Source organism: Hylobates moloch, unplaced genomic scaffold, assembly GCF_009828535.3.
Source record: "Hylobates moloch isolate HMO894 unplaced genomic scaffold, HMol_V3 SCAFFOLD_5, whole genome shotgun sequence".
Taxonomy (NCBI): Eukaryota; Metazoa; Chordata; class Mammalia; order Primates; family Hylobatidae; genus Hylobates; species Hylobates moloch.
Window position 1 is genome coordinate 87,231,914 of NW_026652280.1, and position 19,073 is coordinate 87,250,986.

Sequence of the window (19,073 nt, forward strand, 5' to 3'; positions counted from 1 at the left end):
TTAGTGCTGCTTCCGTCTCTCGGAAGGCCCCAGGCGCTCCTGCATCCTGGGCGTGATTCCTGTGCGCCTGCGGACCCCCTCGTGGCTGCCATCTCATCCTTTGGTGCACCTGTCGGCCAGACCTCCTGGTAGCGGGTGCTGCACTCCCCTGAATGTGCCAGTGCGTGGGGGCAGGGACCTGGGCTCCTCCCTCGCTCGCAGCCTCACCGAGTGGAGGGAACTCAGTGTCTTGGAGTTGGGGTGCCTGCAGGCTGGGTGGCGCAGGTGAAATGCAGACCCCTCAGCTGGTGTTCCAGAGCAGCTGCCTTCCCCCGCCCGAGGGACTTCGCCCGCAGCCCAGTCAGGGGTGGGGCCTGGGTGCGTCGCCTGCAGCCTGGGTAGGGGTGGGGCCTGGGTGGCCCTGCCTGTGAGCTGTGTAGTTGTCGCTTTTGACCCTGAGTTTTCTTTGTTATCTGTTTGGACCTGTTTGGGGCAGGCAGGGGATGAGATTTGGAGATAAATGCCTTAGCTGTGGCCATCTCCTTTTGTGAGAGGTCAGAATGTCCAGTTCTGCTGCAGTTATAACATCCCAGTTTTTGATTTTTTTTTATTTTTTCCTTTTTTTTTTTGAGATGGAGTCTCGCTCTGTCACCCAGGCTGGAGTGCAATGGGGCGACTTCACTCACTGCAACCTCCACTTCTCGGGTTCAAGTGATTCTCCTGCCTCAGCCTCCCGAGTAGCCGGGGTTACAGGCATGAGCCACCACGCCCAGCTAATTTTTGTATTTTTAGTAGAGGCCAGGTTTCGCCATGTTGGCCAGGCTGGTCTCAAACTCCTGGCGTTAAGTGATCTGCTCACCTCGGCCTCCGAAAGTGCTGAGATGACAGGTGCGAGCCACCGCGCCCGGCCCAGAACTCTTTAAACCACCTGAAACTTTCCCCCTTAAGCAGGTCCCCAGTCCCCCTCCCCCAGTCCCTGGTCCCACCATTCTGCTTTCCGTCTCAATGAATTGGCCTACCATAAGTACCTCATATAAATTGAATCATAAAGTATTTGTCTTTTTATATCTGGCTTATTTCACTTAACATAACATTCTTAAGTTTCACCCATGTTGTAGCATGTGTCAGAATCTCCTTTTTTTTTTTCCAGACAGAGTCTCGCTCTGTCACCCAGACTGGAGTTCAGTGGCACAATCTTGGTTCACTGCAACATCTGCCTCCTGGGTCCAAGCAATTCTCCTGCCTCAGCCTCCTTAGCAGCTGGGACTACAGGCGCGTGTCACCATGCTTTGTTAATTTTTGTATTTTTTGTAGAGACGGGGTTTCACCATCTTAGCCAGGCTGGTCTTGAATTCCTGACCTCAGTTGATCCACCTGCCTCGACCTCCCCAACTGCTGGGATTACAGGTGTGAGCCCCTGTGCCTGGCCAGAATCTTTTTCCTTTTTGAGACTGAATAATATTCCATTGTGTGGATGGAGCAGATTTTGCCTTGCTGTTCATCCCTCAGTAGACGCTTAGGTTGCTTCCATGTTTGTTTGTTTGTTTTGTTTTTGTTTTGCTGTTGTTGTTGTTTGTTTTTTTTTTTTGAGACAGAGTCTCGCTGTGTCTGCCCAGGCTGGAATGCAGTGGTGCAATCTTAGCTCACTGCAACCTCCGCCTCCAGGGTTCAAGTGATTCTCCTGCTTCAGACTTGTGAGTAGCTGGGATTACAGGTGCCTGTCACTACGCCCAGCTAATTTTTGTATTTTAGTAGAGACAGGGTTTCACCATGTTGGCCAGGTTGGTCTTGAACTCCTGACCTCAGGTGATCCACCCGCCTCAGCCTCCCAAAGTGCCGGGATTACAGGCATGAGCCACCACACCCAGCCGCCTCCATGTTTTGGCTATTGGGAAGGATGCTGCCGTGATCCAAGGTGTATGCATATCTGATCGTGTCTCTGTTTTCAATTCTTTTGGGTAGATAACCCGAAGCGAAATTGCTGGGTCATATGGTAATTCTATGTTTAAGTTTTTGGGGAACTGCCATAGTGTTTTCCATAGTAGCTGCACCATTTTACATTTTTGCCAATGGTGCACAAGGGTTCCAGTTGCTCCACATCCTCACCAACGCTTGCTATTTTGTTTTTTTGATAGTAGCCGTCCTAATTGGTGCAAGATGGTATCTTATCGTAGTTTTGATTTGCATTTCCCTGATGATTAGGGATATGTTAAGCCTGTTTTGATGTGTTTATTGGCCATTTATATGTCGTCTCTGGAGAAACATTTGTTCAAGTAGTTTGCCCATTTTTCAGTTGGCTTGGTTGTTTTCTCATTGTTAAGTTTTAGGAGTTCTCTGTATTTCATGGATATTAATCTCTTAGTAGATCTATGATTTGGAAATATTTTCTCTCATTCTGTGGGTTGCCTTTTTACTCTCTCGATAGTGTCTTTTGATGCACAAAATCTTTAGCTTCCCATGAAGTCCCATTTGTCTTTATTTGTTGCCTATGCCTTCCTGTTGTTTGACTTTCACAATGTCCCACATTGCCACGAAGAACTGTAGACCTAAGATGATGACAGCACGGGTGGGGCGGCGGAGCCTCCGCTGTCATTTTCCTGGCCTCGGGTCCTCTGTGTGTCCTCCCATCCTGTGGAGCATGTCCTCTGGGAACGGGAGGGGCCAGGATTTGAGCCAGTGCTTGTCTTGGCAGGGGGGCCTGTGCTCGGAACCATCTACCCCACTGCCCTGGGGTCTCCTGGGCCATGCTCTCGCCCTTTGTGCTCCCAGGTACCCTCACAGAGGCTGCAAATCTTTCCCCTGCTGAAATGAAACCAACTGAACTAACTACAGGATTCAGTTCTGTGATTGTCGTTGCCTGAGTTGAGTTTGTTTTGGCTTCTCTTTCTTGGTGAAGGTGGGAGTGTGGGGTTGGCTGGGCTCCCCCGTCTGCGCAGGAGGACCCAGGGGGCTGCAGTTTTCATGAGGAATGTCAGCTGTTTTGAACCAAGGTTTCAGATGTTTTTTGGGGGTGTTTGTGGCCAGCCCAGCCTAGCCCTGCTGATGGCAGACACGGACTGATGGAGTTCCCTGAAAGCCCTTACCTCCTCGTGTCCACGTCTTGTGTTCACTCCTCATGTGGCTTCTTAGTCCTTCTGAGTCTGTGTTGGGGGTTGCTGGACCCTCCTGGGCTGACGTCTGAGGTGTCTGGTGGGGTGATGGTCTCAAGGTCTCTCCTGATTTCTCATTCAGCCCGTTGTGGGATTGAGACCCTTGTCTGTGAGATGAGGCCTCTTGCACAGGCAGAAGGGGCTGAGGGCTGGGGTGCAGAGGGAGGTGAGGGAGCCAGCCTGGCCGCAGGCAGATCGGGAATGCTTGGGGTGGGGTGGTGGAGAGAAGTGTAGGTGAGGCCAGAGGCCAAGGCCTTGGAGGCCAGGCTAGGGAGTCTGACCTTGTTCTGCACGGCAGTGGCACAGGGTGCTGTGGAAGGTGTCTGAGCCAAGGGGTGGCATTCCAGAGTGACCCTTTAAATGTAGGAATGTCTAGAAGCAGGGTGGGAGAAATATAGAATACAGGGGTGGATGGGAAGCTGAGGCCACAGGCCAAGGAAACGGGCCTGAGCTTGGACAGTGGTCAAAGACTTGTAAGGGAATCTTGAGGCTCTGTCTGGCCTGGGCTCTGAACCCCTCAAAAAATGTGGCCCTGTGGCTGGGTCTGTAGCGGGCAGCATGGCCAGAGCTGTACCTTCATGTCCCCGTCCCCTGTGTCAGGCCAACAAAGGGGATGTGGCTTCTCTGCAGAACAGGGCAGGGCCCCTGCAGCCTCTGGAGGACGATGTGGGAGGTGATGGGTGTGGCAGGAAGGGTCACCCGTACCTGGGGGAACAGATGTAGCCGCTGGTAAACAAACAGGTGCTGTCACCGAGTGTGGGAAGAAGGCTGTTTGCTGCACTGCAGGAGCCTCTGAATGGTGCGGGCTGAGGCCGCCCAGGCAACTTCCTGACAGCACCTTGCGGGTGGGAGGAAGGAACTGGAGGTCTTGGGCATGGGCGGGGCAGTGCCAGGAGTGCTCTGGGCATAGTGCTCCATCCCAGGGCTGTGGCCTGCTGGCTTAGCCAGTGGCCCTCACGGTTTGCTTCTGCCCCACAGCCTCACCACTCCTGCTGTTTGCCAACCGCCGGGACGTACGGCTGGTGGACGCTGGCGGAGTCAAGCTGGAGTCTACCGTCGTGGTCAGCGGCCTGGAGGATGCGGCTGCAGTGGACTTCCAGTTCTCCAAGGGAGCTGTGTACTGGACAGATGTGAGCGAGGAGGCCATCAAGCAGACCTACCTGAACCAGACGGGAGTCGCCGTGCAGAACGTGGTCATCTCCGGCCTGGTCTCTCCCGATGGCCTCGCCTGCGACTGGGTGGGCAAGAAGCTGTACTGGACCGACTCAGAGACCAACCGCATTGAGGTGGCCAACCTCAATGGCACATCCCGAAAGGTGCTCTTCTGGCAGGACCTTGACCAGCCGAGGGCCATTGCCTTGGATCCCGCTCACGGGTAAACCCTGCTGCAACTCCACCTGGGTCCGGGGGGCAGGGAGTGTCACCATTTCTTTCTTGACTTTATGTGAGCCCAAGTTATTTTTCACAAAAAAGATGTGACTCTTAAAATGAGTTGGTGGGGGGGGTGTTGGCTCATGCCTGTAATCCCAGCACTCTGGGAGGCCAAGGCGGGCAGATCACTTGAGTCCAGCAATTCAAGACCAGACTGGGCAACATGGTGAGACCCCATTTCTACAAAAAAATACAAAAATTAATCGGGCGTGGTGGTGTGCACCTGTAATCCCAACTCCTTGGGAGGCTGAGGTAGGAGGATCATTTGAGCCCGGGAGATCGAGGCTACGGTGAACTGTGATCCCACCACTGCACTCCAGCCTGGGTGACAAAGTGAGGAGACCCTGTCTCAAAAAAAAAGAGCTCAGCTTTCAGGATTTGTTATAGTTGAGAGAATTACTTCCCCTTGAGATTCCATAGTTACGTTTCTTTTTTTTTTCTTTCTTTTTAATTGAGATGGAGTCTCCCTCTTGTTGCCCAGGCTGGAGTGCAGTAGCACGATCTTGGCTCACTGCAACCCCTGCCTCCTGGGTTCAAGTGATTCTCCTGCCTCAGCCTCCCAAGTAGCTGGGATTACAGGCACCCACCACCACGCCCAGCAATTTTTGTATTTTTGGTACGGATGGGGTTTCACCATGGTGGCTAGGCTGGTCTCGAACTCCTGACCTCAGGTGATCCACCCACCTTGGCCTCCCAAAGTGCTGGGATTACAGGCATGAGCCACTGTGCCTGGCCCATCATTACGTTCCTTTTTAAAACTTGCATGTCCGAGGCAACCGATGTGGTTGGCCGTGGGTTTGAATGGTTAAACACATCTTTGCTGTGTGTGTGGTGGGCAGCCTGGGAAGTGCGGACTCTCAGGCAGGTGGAATTTGCACCTTCTCCTGGCTTTCTAACTGCATTGGCTGAAAAAGTGCAGCTCCTTGTCTGGAAGCAGAATCTGCTGGGAGTGGTTCTCGGGTCCGTTCTGGAAGTTGCCCTGTGTCCTCCTCTGCTCCTAGTCTGGCTGAGTTCACCTGGGCCCTTGAAGGCTCAGGGCCTGGCCGTGATCCCAGGTGGGGAAAGGGTGGGTGGCAGGGAAGCTAAGAACCTCCTTGGAGTTGAAGTCTGGGGTGGACAGTTTAAGGGGAGGCAGCCCAGCTCCATTGGCCAGCTAGGCCAGGTCACCCCAGACTCCCGAGCAGAGGGAACAGTTTGCTTGGACACCCCTTGTCCCTCCTTTGTCCCTCCTCTTGCAGCCTGGGAGTGACTCTGGGGGCCGTACACACACCCTTACCTGGGCTGTGCTGAGCCCTGGCCCTTGCTGACCTGTCAGGTTCTGTGCTGGGTCAGTGTCAGAAATGGTTGGCAGAGGTCTTGACTAGAACACAAGAGCCATTTCCCACCACCCCCAAGCTCAGTTGGAAGCCCTTTGCCTGTTAGTTCATTCAGTGTCACCACAGTCTCTCAGCACTCCCAGCCTGGACCTCACCGGATGAGGGGCCGGCCTAGATCTTCTTTGCGCAATGGCGTGATCTTGGCTTACTGTAACCGCCACCTCTTGGGTTCAAGCGATTCTCTTGCCTCAGCCTCCTGAGTAGCTGTGATTACAGGTGTGCACTAGCACACCTGGCTAGTTTTTGTATTTTTAGTAGACACAGGGTTTTGCTATGTTGGCCAGGCTGGTCTCAAACTCCTAACCTCAAGTGATTCACCCGCCTCGGCCTCCCAAAGTGCTGGGATTGCAGGTGTGAGCCACCGCACCCAGCCTGACCTAGATCTTCTAGGTTAGAGAGTCCCAGGAGTGGGCGGCGGTGCATCCAGGCCTGCCACAGGAGCCCACCCGCCCTCCTCCCTGAAGTCAGGGCCCTGGAAGCCCTTCTCTTGGCCGTGCCCTGTGGAGCAGTGTCCAAGCTCTGGAGTAGGACCTAAGACCCCTGGGCTGTAGTCCTGGGGCCACCAACTTGCTGTTGCCTTTTGCAGTGACCTCCCCCTGACTCCCACAGTGCTGGCTGCAGGAGCCGGGCGGGAGGGGCTGGTTGCCAGATCCTGCAGATGCACCTCCTCTGGGCCTTCCCCGGGGTAGTGGAAATGAGGGTGCAGGGTGAGGGTCTGTCCTCACCAAGGCTGGTGTTTGGGAGCTCGGGAAGCAGAGTGCTGTGGTGGCCAAGTTCACCACTTTGCTCTGTGCGGTGACTTAGGAAGCCATTGACTGGCTTCTGACGAGCACGGGAAGAGCTGGAGCCTTTCAGAGCCCAACAGGTTTGTGTGAGAGCCAGGCATGTGTGTGTCTGAGCAACTGAGTGTGGGAGTGGGAGGATGTGAGCCTGTGTGTGTGTGTTTGTGTGCACACACGCGCGTGCGTGCACATGTGTGCATACGTGTGAGCCTGTGTGTGTCCATGAGTGTGCATGCATGCGTGTGAGTGGGTATTTGTGTGTGTGTGAGTGTGCGCATGTGACTGTGTGTGCATGTGTATGTGCCCGTGTGAGCGAGGATGTGCGCGAGAGTGTCTGCATCTGAACCAGTCTGTGTAAGTACAGGGTACCAGCAGGGGTGGGACACGGTGGAATTTATGGCCAAAGTATTTTGAGTCCCTGAGGTCAGGCCAGAGCAGCCTCGTGCCCCCACCACCTGAGAAGTGCCCCTGGCCTCCCAGGGGTGCTGTGCTGGGCAAACACTCATCCCTGGAGACCCTCGTATGCCCTCGCTGCCCTCCGAGTGGGCTGGCCGCCCGTAGCTGCCGGGGAGCCAGCTGACCTCTGGGGTGGCCTCTGTTCCACCTGGTGAACTGTCGCCCTCTCAGCCCTCTCCCCCTGCACTGTGGCTCCAGGAGCCATGGGGTTACTGACCTTCTTTTTGGAAGGGTGGGCTGGTGTAGCAGTATCTCTGGCTAGGAAGGGGCATCTGCAGCAGTCGGAGAGGCCGAAGATAGCAGCCTGCTGGAAGCCCTCTCCTGGGGCCGGCCTGCGGTTGCTCACCAGCGGCTGCTGCGGCCATCGTGTCGCCAGGACCTGCGCTCCTCCTGTCCTTGCATTCCCTCCTAGCGTGGGTCGCTGCAGCTCCCTCACCTCCCAACCAGGCATCCACCCGCATTTGTGAGCCCTTGCGCACTGGTCCTGCTCCCCACGCAGCGGGTATAGCCCAGTCTCTGGCCCTTTCAGTGGGTGGGAGGAGACGGTAAATGAATAGTATTTGAACGGGACGTGTGCGTGGGGGGATAAAGCAGTGCTTGGGTGCTGTGGCGAGGGGCTTCCGTTGGAGCTCAGGTGCTGGAAAGGCCTCTTGGTGACTTTTGAGCCGAGACTGGAAGCAGGTGAGGCTGAGAACCGTGTGGCTGTCTGGGGGCAGTGCAGTCCAGGCAGAGGGATCAGCCAGTGCAAAGGCCCTGGGCTGGTTTGGGGCAGGGCCTGTTTGAGGGGCTGTAGCAGAATGTAGGGGAACAGGACCCAAGGTGTGAGGAGAGGACACATCAGGTCTCCAGCAGAGGAGGTGCCAGGTCTGACTCGTGCTGGAAGGCATCCCATGGTGGCTGGAGCAAGAGTGAGCTGTGGGGTGAGTGGCGTGGGGGCAGGAGCCCTGTCCACAGTTATTACCGGGATCCTGGCGACAGAAAGCAGCAGCGGGGACACCTCACTTCTGGGGGTAAGGAGTGGCAAGATTCGGGATCTGTTCTGAAGAGAAAGACAGCTGGATTTGCTGGCACTCTGCATGTAGGTTCGATAGAAAGATGAGACAAGGTTGGCACGGTGCCACTCTGTGCCTCAGTGTCCCTGTCTGTACAGAGGCATGACCATGCTGCATGTCATGAGGAAAACACCAAGAACAGTTTGTGAGTTCAACAAATGTTAGCTGTCGTTATAATAAAAATGCCCTTTCCTTGCCACCAGAAGTCCAGTCTCCATGCCTGTGTGGTTTTGTCTTTTTACTTCCTTATGGCTTTTGCTATGTTGGTTGGGAAGTGCTCGGTGCTAGGTTGGGAGGTGATCAGTCGGGAGGGGCTAGGTGCTTTGTTGGGAGGTGCATGGTGCTCAGTTGGGAGGTGCTAGATGCTCGGTCGGAAGGTGATTGGTACTTCGTTAGGAGGTGCTTGGCACTTGATTGGGAGTTGTTGGTGTCCAGTTGAGAGGTGCTAGATGCTTCGTTGGGAGGTATTTGATTGGGAGGTGCTTGGCACTTGGTTGGGAGGTGCTCAGCACTTGGTTGGGAGGTGCTCGGTGCTAGGTTGGGAGGTGATCAGTTGGGAGGTGCTAGATGCTCTGTTGTGAGGTGCATGGTGCTCAGTTGGGAGGTGCTAGGTGCTTGGTTGGGAGGTAATTGGTACTTGGTTGGGAGGTGCTTGGCACTTGGTTGGGAGGTGCTTGGTGCTTGATTGGGAGTAGTTGGTGTCCAGTTGAGAGGTGCTAGGTGCTTGGTTGGGAGGTATTTGATTGGGAGGTGCTTGGCATTTGGTTGGGAGATGCTAGGCCCTTGGTTGGGAGCAGTCTTTCCCATGCTCAGATCTGAGCTGGCTTTGCCTGCATCATCTTTGGGAGCCAACCGTCCCTGTTTGGCTCTGGCTTTTCTTAACTATTTGAAATGGTTCCTTTACGTGCTTGCCTCTGAATTCTCTCCCAGAAGCCCTCCCCAGGATCACACCTGTGGCTGTTCGCTCCTACCCCTGCCCCTGGGGCAAAGTTGACCTTAGTGTTGATTCCTGGGCCTCTCCCCACACCTTCCCTTTGCTCCAGTCATTTGAATGAGAGAGTGAAAACAGTGAGATGCCAGCTCCCACCCATCAGATTCAGTGACGCTGATGACGCCAGCCCTGGTCCTACCCTGAGGTGCTGACTCTGTCCCTGTAGGCTCCATGTTCTCTGGAGAGGGAGAGGGAGAGGATTCCAGCCTGTCACAGCGCCCGCGGGCAGCAACCCCTGCTCGCCAGATACTGACTTGAGTAGTGGTCCTCAGGCATAAGTGTGGGCGCTGAGTCCTCGGGCAGGACTGCTGTCCTGAGAGTGGGGACAGTGGAGGGGCGGGTTTTGTCTTCTGTCCTGGCCACAGGCACACGGTTGCGAGGAGCATCTTGGCCTTCCTCCTGGCCCTGCTAGAGCCCCCGTCATCTCCTGTGCCCTCCTGCAGTGCTGTCCCCCACCAGGGTCCTTCCTCAGAGGAGGGGGTTCCTGCCCCAGCCATGATCAGGAAGGGGGTCCCTGGGTCTGAGCGTCCACCTCAGTGTGCACATGGCCAAAAGGATCAAGAGCCCTGCAGCCAGGGGGGCCCCTCCTGAGACTCGACTTGGTTGCAGTTTCAGCAATGCAGGTGGTCCTGTGCAGACGTCCAGGCAGGGTTGAGGGAAGGCACGTCCCTCCCAGGCCAGGGTACCCATGTGGGTGGCAGAGCGGGCTTTGGGGATGACCCTCTGGCCCCTGAGGATCTGGGGCCAGAAAGACACTGGCTTAGCATGGGAGGAGGCCCCGGCCTGTACCAGCCTGACAAGGGGCTGCAGTGGCCCCCCGGGTCTCAAATTAAAGCCAGGGTGAAACCCAACCCCCTCTTTAAAATGCAAAATGGCTCTTCCCTAAAATAACACACAACCACAACCACAGCTGGCTCTGCACGATGGCCATGCTGCAGCTCTTTTCTTCGGAAGTCGATTTTCCTCCGTGGAATTTGGCTGGGCTTGTGGTAGCGTTTGAGACTCTGCAAGAGCACGTCCACGCCAACCAGTCTCTGGTCACCGACTGGCTTGCAAATTCCCCATTTAAGGAAACCAGCAGGCCTCTGTTATGAAACTCGGGGAAGGAATGTGAATTATGCTCCATGCGGAGGCTCCTGCTCCTGCACGTTTTCCAGCCTTTTCCATGGGCCACAGTGGAGCACTTGGGGAAGGCCTGTGTGGATCCCCCCAACTCCAGACTGATGCCCCTGATACCTTCTCAGGAGGTGGCGGGGGGTCTGGGCTCTGTCCAAGCTCCTAGGGGTGGGGACGTGCAGGTAAAGCAAGGCGTCTGCCCCAGGCATGCAGGAGCCTTCACTGGGCTGGCTGCCAGCACCTTGGAGTCCCAGGCTGCCAGGAAAAGTTCACCCACACCCGGCCTTTGCTGGCGAAGGGTGAGTCATATGATGGCCGGGCTTGGGCCCTCAGCAGACACCAAGTGTGTTCCCAGAGCTGCCGCTCAGCGCCTGTAACCTGGGACAGGCCAGCCTTTCGGGGCCTCAGTTTTCTCATCTGTCTAATGGGAATAGAAATTCCCACCTTCCCTGTGTTGGTTGGGTTCTCACTAGATGCACAGGAGACAGCAGCTTGAGAGGGACTGTTTGGAGAGCTGTTCCATGTGACACCCCTCTTATCCTGTCCCCATGGGGCCGGAGGAGCAGGGGCTTGGTGATAGCAGCTGGGTGCGGTCAGCCTTTGCAGGGAAGAGGGCATGTTTGGTTCAAGGCTCGTATGCCCTCGTTCTTGTTGATCTTGTCACAGCCCCTCTGGAAGGTGGAGATGGTACTCGCTTGGGAATGACACTGGTCAGGGAAGCATGGCCCCCTGGATGGGGTGGCCCTTGGTGCACCTGAGGCTCCTGAGGCTGCAGAGCATCATGGTGGGGGAGGAGGCGGCTGTGCGTCTATCATTTGCCCCTTCTGCTGAATGGAGACCCCCAGAGGGCAAAGCGGGGCTTGTTCTCCCTGTGTCCCGGGATCACTCTCATGCCCGGCTTGGGCAAGCTGCCTGTTTCTAAATCACTTGCTAAGGCTGAGGGGAATGGGGTTTGCCGCCCACCCCAGGAAGAAGGGAGCGAGGGAGTCAGCACCATTTTACATGGACCAAGAGTGGGAGGAGGCTCCTCAGAGGACATTCTGGGCACCGTCCCCTTTCTCTGCTATGAAGGGTGGACAAAACACAATAGGTCTGCCAGCCCTTGTGTCCTGTGGCTCATCCCAGCTGGCTGGGATGGGAACTGAGTCCTCCAAGCTGGTGTGGTTCCCCTCTGGTCTCTACTGAGAGCCACGCCCAGCCTCTGGGCACACACCCTGTGGTCACCTCCAAACAGGGCACATTGGGCACTGGCGGGGGTGGGACCTGCCATCCCAGACCTGGTGTCTGCTCACTTTGTCTTGGTTCATTGGCCAGAGATCAAGTAAGGGCGCCCTGAGGATGTGCTTGTTTCTCATGGATGGGTGATGCTTGTCTCTTGGGAACATGGAGAAGCAAAGCCACGTCACCCACAGACCTACCCGGGAACAGCTGCAGCTGCAGGTTCAGGGTCCATCCCAGGCATGGGTTTTTTTTGTTTTTTTTTTGAGATGGAGTCTCGCTCTGTCACCCAGGCTGGAGTGCAGTGGCGCGATCTCAGCTCACTGCAAGCTCCGCCTCCCGGGTTCACGCCATTCTCCTGCCTCAGCCTCCCGAGTAGCTGGGACTACAGGCGCCCGCCACCATGCCCGGCTAATTTTTTTTATTTTTAGTAGAGATGGGGTTTCACCGTGGTCTCAATTTCCTGACCTCGTGATCCGCCCGCCTTGGCCTCCCAAAGTGCTGGAATTACAAGCGTGAGCCACCGCGCCCGGCCCCAGCCATGGGTTTTATTCTTTTTTTTTTTAGGCAGGGTCTCACTCTGTTATCCAGGCTGGAGTGCAGTGGTGCAGTCACAGCTCACTGCAGCCTCGACCTCCCAGGGCTGAAGGGATCCTCCCACGTCAGCCTCCTGAGTAGCTGGGACTACAGGAATGTGCCACCATGCCCAGCTAACTTTTTTTTAATTTTTATTTTTTGTAGAGATGGGATTTTGCCATGTTGCCTGGGTGGCTCAAGTGACCCACCCACCTCAGCCTTCCAAAGTACTGGAATTACAGGTGCGAGCCACTGTGCCTGGCCATGTTTTGTTGTTTTTAAATAGACTTAATTTTTTCAAACAGTTGTAGGTTCACAGCAAAATTGATGAGCAGCAGGTACTGAGTTCCTTCCTGTACATCCCTGTCCTCACACCCACACAGCCTCCTCTACTGTCAGCATCCTATGCAGGGTGGTACATTTGTTTCAACTGATGAAAGCCGGCTGACGCACCATCACCCAAAATCCACATTTACACGAGGGTTCGCCCTTGATTTGTACATTCTTGGTTTAGACAGATGAATAAGGACATGCACCCACCATTCCATGGCATACAGGATAGTTCCACTGCCCTGATTTTCTGTGCTCCACTGATTCATCCTTCTCCTCTCCAACTCCTGGCAATCACTGATGCTTTACTGTCTCTGTGTATTTGCTTCTTCCAGAGTGTCATAGAGTTGGACTCATACAGATTGGCTCTTTCACCTACTAATATGCATTTAAGTTTCCTCCATGTCTTTTCATGGCTTGATAGATCATTTCTTTTCTTTCTTTTTTTTTTTGAGACGGAGTCTCGCTCTGTCGCCCAGGATGGAGTGCAATGGTGCGATTTCTACTCACTGCAACCTCCCACTCCTGGGTTCAAATGATTCTCCTGCCTCAGCCTCCTAAGTAGCTGGAACTACACTACCACGCCTGGCTAATGTTTTGTATTTTTAGTAGAGACGGGGTTTCACTGTATTAGCCAGGATGGTCTTGATCTCCCAACCTCGTGATCCACCCACCTTGGCCTCCCAAAGTGCTGGCATTACAGGCGTGAGCCACTGGGCCCAGCCGATAGCTCATTTTTTTTTAGCACTAAATAATATTCCATCCTGCGTGTTTTGAATTGCCTTTTAGAAGTTCACTTACAGCATTTTCATGGTAGCAAAAAAATCAGATAAATAACCCGAAGTTCTTTAAAAAACTTACAGCACAGTACACTAGGCAATCATCAAAAGAACAAGGAATCTTTCTATTCACAAGAAGGGAAGGTGCCCAGAATTTACTGTTAACTGAGAACAAGTTGGAAATAGTATATTTTGATTGCTCAGCTTAAAGCAGGAATACCTGAAACCCTACCTGTTGGTTATTTCTGATGGGTGAGATTTTAGGGCAAGTTCACTGTCTATTGTTTTATGTCTGCACCTGTGTAGACAAAAACAAAAAACAGATCTGTTAGCTGCTTCTCCTCTTGGCCTGCCCTCGTCACAGGTACATGTACTGGACAGACTGGGGTGAGACGCCCCGGATTGAGCGGGCAGGGATGGACGGCAGCACCCGGAAGATCATTGTGGACTCGGACATTTACTGGCCCAATGGACTGACCATCGACCTGGAGGAGCAGAAGCTCTACTGGGCTGACGCCAAGCTCAGCTTCATCCACCGTGCCAACCTGGATGGCTCGTTCCGGTAGGTACCCACGCAGTCCTGGAGCACCCCCTTCCACTTTGTCCCCAGGTGTCCCCAGGGCTTTTGAAGGCGTTCCTTCTTAACTCAGGCCTACAGACTCTTCTCTGAAACTCTGGGGACCTGAGGAATGCAGGACTTCTCAGAACTTGGAACAGCGTCAGGGTCTGGGTGACACTTGCCACCAGCCCTTGAATATTTCTATAGCAAATGTGGCATGTTCATTCTAAGTAGGGCAGAAAAGACTATCTGTAGCCCACACCCATGCACAGTTTTTTGTTTTTTAACTTTGTTTTTTTGAGACAGAGTCTCACTCTTTCACCCAGGCTGGAGTGCAATGGCATAGTCTCAGCTCACTGCAGCCTCCCCTCCCAGGCTCAAGCGATCCTCCCACCTCAGCCTTCCGAGTAGCTGGGACTACAGGGGTGCGCCACCACACCTGGCTAATTTTTGTATTTTTGGTAGAGATGGGGTCTCACATGTTGCTCAGGCTGGTCTCAAACTCCTAAGTTCAAAGGATCCTCCTCCTCGGCTCCCAGAGTGCTGAGATTACAGGAGTGAGCCACTGCACCCGGCCCATGCACCAAATGAGGTTTTATCACCAAATGAGCAACAAAAGCTTTCCATCTTCAGAGCATCTTGGATTTTGGAATTGTTGGGGAGGGCTTGTGGCCCGGCAGGGTTGTGAACAGTAACCCTGTCACACGCACCACCCCCACCCCAGCCCTACCCCAGCTCAGGCATCCTGAGGGCAGCAGCTGGAAGCTGTCTCAGTTATTACCGCATTACCCAGTCTCACCAGGGGGCCTTCCACATAGTCAGTGCTCAATAAAATGGGCCGAGAATGAGTAGGAAGGGTTTTCCTCTTGTTGGGTAATTGCCTTTAGAGCCTTCTGGTCAGCGTAGCTTCACAGCTCCGTACTTAATTACCCCTTAGAGAAACATCCCCTCTGTGTACAGATGAAGGGCAGTTTATTCACTAACCAAGTACTGCCTGCTGCTAGCCCTGTGCCAGGTGTCAGGGATCCTCCTGGGATGGCAGACCCCATTCCTGTAGTAGTGGAGCTCCTGGCCCAGGCAGGGATGTGGCAGGTGTCTCTGCAGAGGGCAGTAGTGACTGCATGGGAGGACTCAGTGGCTGGATTTCTGCAAACACAGGCCAACACCCACATGAACAGACTTGAGGGCATGGGCAGCTTTGCTCCATGCTTGCCAGGCCTCGTGTGTTAGTTATCCATTGCTGTGTAACAAAACGGCCCACAACTTAACAGCCTGAAACAGCAAAGAGGTTTTTTATGGGGAGGGGGTCAGCAATGAGGAGTGGATTAGCTGGGTGGTTCTGGCTCAGGGTGTGACCTGAGGGTACACTCAAGCTCCTGGCTGGGGCCTCAGTCATCTGAAGGTGTGAGTGAGGCCCGGGACATCCACTTCCAAGCTCATTCTCAGGGCAAGAGGCCTCGGTTTCTCCTGTTCCTCTTATGCTGAGCCACACATCTCTTTTGGGCTGGTTTGAAAATATCCTGTTGTCCCTGGAAGTGCAGACCGGCGGGTCTGGTTTGAGATTTGGAAATGTGGTTACCCTATAGACTGTGGTTCTTGGGAGCTGAGTGATCTTACAGTTATGAAGGGTGGATAAGAGGATAGAAAGGCTGCAGCTGGGAGTGCCCTGGTCAAAGGATGGTGACAGGGGACAGTGAGGGTGATGGCAGTTGAAACATGCTAATGGTGGTGGCGGTGGCGGCAGCAACCCTTCCATAGCACTTACTGTTTTCCAGGGACATTTATCAGTTCATTTAATGCTCACACCAACTCTATGAAACGTTTGCTATTATGTTTTATTTTTATTTATATTTTTATTGTTTTGAGGAAGGGTCTCACTTTGTCACCCAGGCTGGAGTGCATTGGCACAATCATGGTTCACTGCAGCCTTAACCTCTTTTTTTGTTTGTTTGTTTGTTTGTTTTTTGAGATGGAGTCTTGCTCTGTCCCCCAGGCTGGAGTGCAGTGGCACCATCTCGGCTCGCTACAACCTCCACCTCCCAGGTTCCAGCGATTCTCCTGCCTCAGCCTCCCAAGTAGCTGGGATTACAGGTGCCTGCCACCACGCCTGGCAAATTGTTGTATTTTTTTTAGTAGGGATGGGGTTTCACCATGTTGGCCAGGCAGGTCTTGAACTCCTGATCACAAGTGATCCGCCAACCTCAGCCTCTCAAAGTGCTGGGATTACAGGCATGAGCCACCACACCTGGCCACAGCCTTGACTTCTTGGGCTCAAGTGTTCCTCCCACCTCAGCCTCCCAAGTAGCTGAGACCACAGGCATGTACCACCATGCCTGGCTAATTTTTTTGGTATATTTTTGTAGAGACGGGGTTTCACCATGTTGCCCAGGCTGGTCTCAAACTCCTGAGCTCAAGCCATGTGTCCACCTCAGCCTCTCAAAGCACTGGGATTACAGGTGTGAGCCACTGTGCGCAGCCTATGTTTGCTATTATGATCCCCTGTGCACAGAAAGGCATGTGAATTTGCCCAAAGCCACACAGCTAGTCCCAGCCAGGGTTGGAACGTAGGGTCTGTAGCCCCAGGGTCTGGTCTGTTCTCAGCCTCTCTCCCACCTGCCTCCCTGTGGGATTCTTCTGCCTCTGCGGTGGCCATCGCTCTTCATGAGGCACCTGGGGCTATTCACATGGAAGCATTGTGTGCGGAGGGGACGAGCTCTAGAGCCACACAGACCCGTGAAGGCACCTTTATCTGTGACTGTGGCTGGGGCAAGGGCCGAGGCTGACCTTCCCTCCGTGCTTCTGGCTGAGGCAGAGCATGGCCCAGGGAGCAACCAGGAGTGATGTGCCTCTGGCTTCTCTCACTGAAAAATGGCCACATAGGCTGGGCGCGGTGGCTCCCGCCTGTAATCCCAGCACTTTGAGAGGCCGAGGCGGGCAGATCACGAGGTCAGAAGATCGAGACCATCCGGGCCAACATGGTGAAACCTTATCTCTACTAAAAATACAAAAAATTAGCGGGGCGTAGTTGCGGTTGCCTGTAGTCCCAGCTACTCAGGAGGCTGAGGCAGGAGAATGGCGTGAACCCAGGAGGCGGAGCTTGCAGTGAGTTGAGATCGCGCCACTGCACTCCAGCCTGGGTGACAGAGCAAAACTCCGTCTCAAAAAAAAAAAAAAAAAAAAAAGAGAGAAAAGAAAAATGGCGACATGGCCAGGCACAGTGGCTCACACCTATAATCCCAGTGCTTTGGAAGGCTGAGGTGAGAGGATCATTTGAGCCCAGGAGTTCGAGACCAACCTGGCAAAAAAGCAAGACCCCGTCTACTAAAAATAAAAATTGGGCCGGGTGCGGTGGCTCACGCCTGTAATCCCAACACTGTGAGAGGCCGAGGCAGGTGGATCACCTGAGGTCAGGAGTTTGAGACAAGCCTGGCCAACATGGTGAAACCCCATCTGTACCAAAAATACAAAAATTAGCCGGGCATGGTGGCAGGCACCTGTAATCCCAGCTACTTGGGAGGCCGAGGCAGGAGAACTGCTAGAACCCAGGAGACAAAGGTTGCAGTGAGCTGAGGTCTTGCTATTGCACTCTATAGCCTGGGTGACAAGAGCAAAACTCTGTCTGAAAAAAAAAAATTAAAATTAAATAATTAAAATTAAGGCTGGGCTCAGTGGCTCATGCCTGTAATCCCAGCACTTTGGGAGGCCAAGGCAGGTGGATCAGGAAGTTAGGAGATCGAGACCATCCAGGGTAACATGGTGAAACCCCGTCTCTTTTAAAAATACAAAAACATTAGCCGGACATAGTGACCGGCGCCTATAGTCCCAGCCACTCGAGAGGCTGAGGCGGGAGAATGGCGTGAACCCGGAAGGCAGAGCTTGCAGTGAGCCAAGATGGCGCCACTGCACTCCAGACTGGGCGACAGAGCAAGACTCTGTCTCAAAAAAACAAAAACAAAAACAAATTAAAATTTAAAAATTAGCTGGCTGTAGTGGTACATACCTGTGTTCCCAGCTACTCAGGAGGCTGAGGCAGGAGGATCGATTGAGCTTAGGAGATCGAGGCTGCAGTGAGCCATGATCACGACCCTGCACTCCAGCCTGGGTGACAGAGCGAGACCCTGTCTCAGAAAACAAACAAACAAAAAAGGCAACATTGTGGAAAACAGTTTGGTGATTCCTTAGGATGTAAACACTGATTTACTTATGACCCAGCAATTCCACTCCTAGCTGTATACTCTAAGAATAAAAAACAGGTCTTCACACAAAATGCAAATGGACAGGAATGTCCCTAGCAGCACTGTGCACAACAGCCGAAGGTGGAAATGACACAAAGTTCCCCCAGCACAGATTGGGTTCTGTCTCTACACTGGAATATGGTTCACCCCTAAAATGGGATGAAGCACTGACATGCTACAGCCTGGATGAACCTCGAAAACATAGTGCTGAGTCAAAGAAGCCAGACATCAGAGGCTGCATATTGTGGTTCCGTTTATATGAGATGTTCAGAACGTGTGTAGTTAAATCCATCAAAAGTGTTTGCCGGGGCTGGGGGCGGGGACTGGGGAGTGACTGCTGACGGGTGTGGGGTTTGCCTATAGGGCAATGGAAGTGCTTTGGAACTAGACAGAAGTGGAGGCTGCACCGCCTTGCGAATGCACTAGGTAACACTAATTATTCACTTTAAAGTGGTAAATTTAGGCTGGGTGTGGTGGCTTACGCCTGTAATCCCAGCACTTTGAGAGGCCAAGGTGGGTGGATTGCCTGAGCTCAGGAGTTCAAGACCAGCCTTGGGCAACATGGTGAAACCCTGTCTCTACCAAAAAAAAATACCCCCCAAAAATTAGCTGGGCGTGGTGGTGCATGCCTGTGGTCCCAGCTACTCTGGAGGCTGAGGTGGAAGAATCTCTTGAACCTGGGAGGCAGAAGTTGCAGTGAGCTCAGATCACACCACTGCACTCCAACCTGGGTGACAGAGTGAGACTCCATCTAAAAAAAAAAAAAAAGAAAAAGTAAATGTATGTCCTGTGAATTTTACTTCAATAATTTTCTTAAAAAACAGCATCAACAAAAATGAACAAAAGAGGCGGTGGATCTGCAGAGCCCACAGCTCCCATCTTCCCTGTGCCATTTCATGAGTGTCACCCTCCCCTGGCAGCTGTGCTGAGGGCTGGGGACGTGGCGGGGACCCTCTGCCCCCAGGCCCACCTGTCACGGGGCGAAGGTCATTAAGCAAATAAAACTGCACATTACCAACCGCATCACATTACGATCCTGTTCCC

At 53.6% G+C, this 19,073-nt stretch overlaps 1 protein-coding gene across 1 annotated transcript in view; it reads left to right on the forward strand.

Moving 5' to 3' along the window:
* LRP5 (LDL receptor related protein 5) overlaps positions 1 to 19,073 on the forward strand; it is a 138,449-nt gene that overhangs the window by 31,210 nt on the left and 88,166 nt on the right. Inside the window, exons 2-3 of the mRNA XM_032153698.2 lie at positions 4,107 to 4,503; positions 13,600 to 13,797. Of these exons, the coding sequence (XP_032009589.1) occupies positions 4,107 to 4,503; positions 13,600 to 13,797 (595 nt within the window). The remainder of the gene's footprint in view (positions 1 to 4,106; positions 4,504 to 13,599; positions 13,798 to 19,073) is intronic.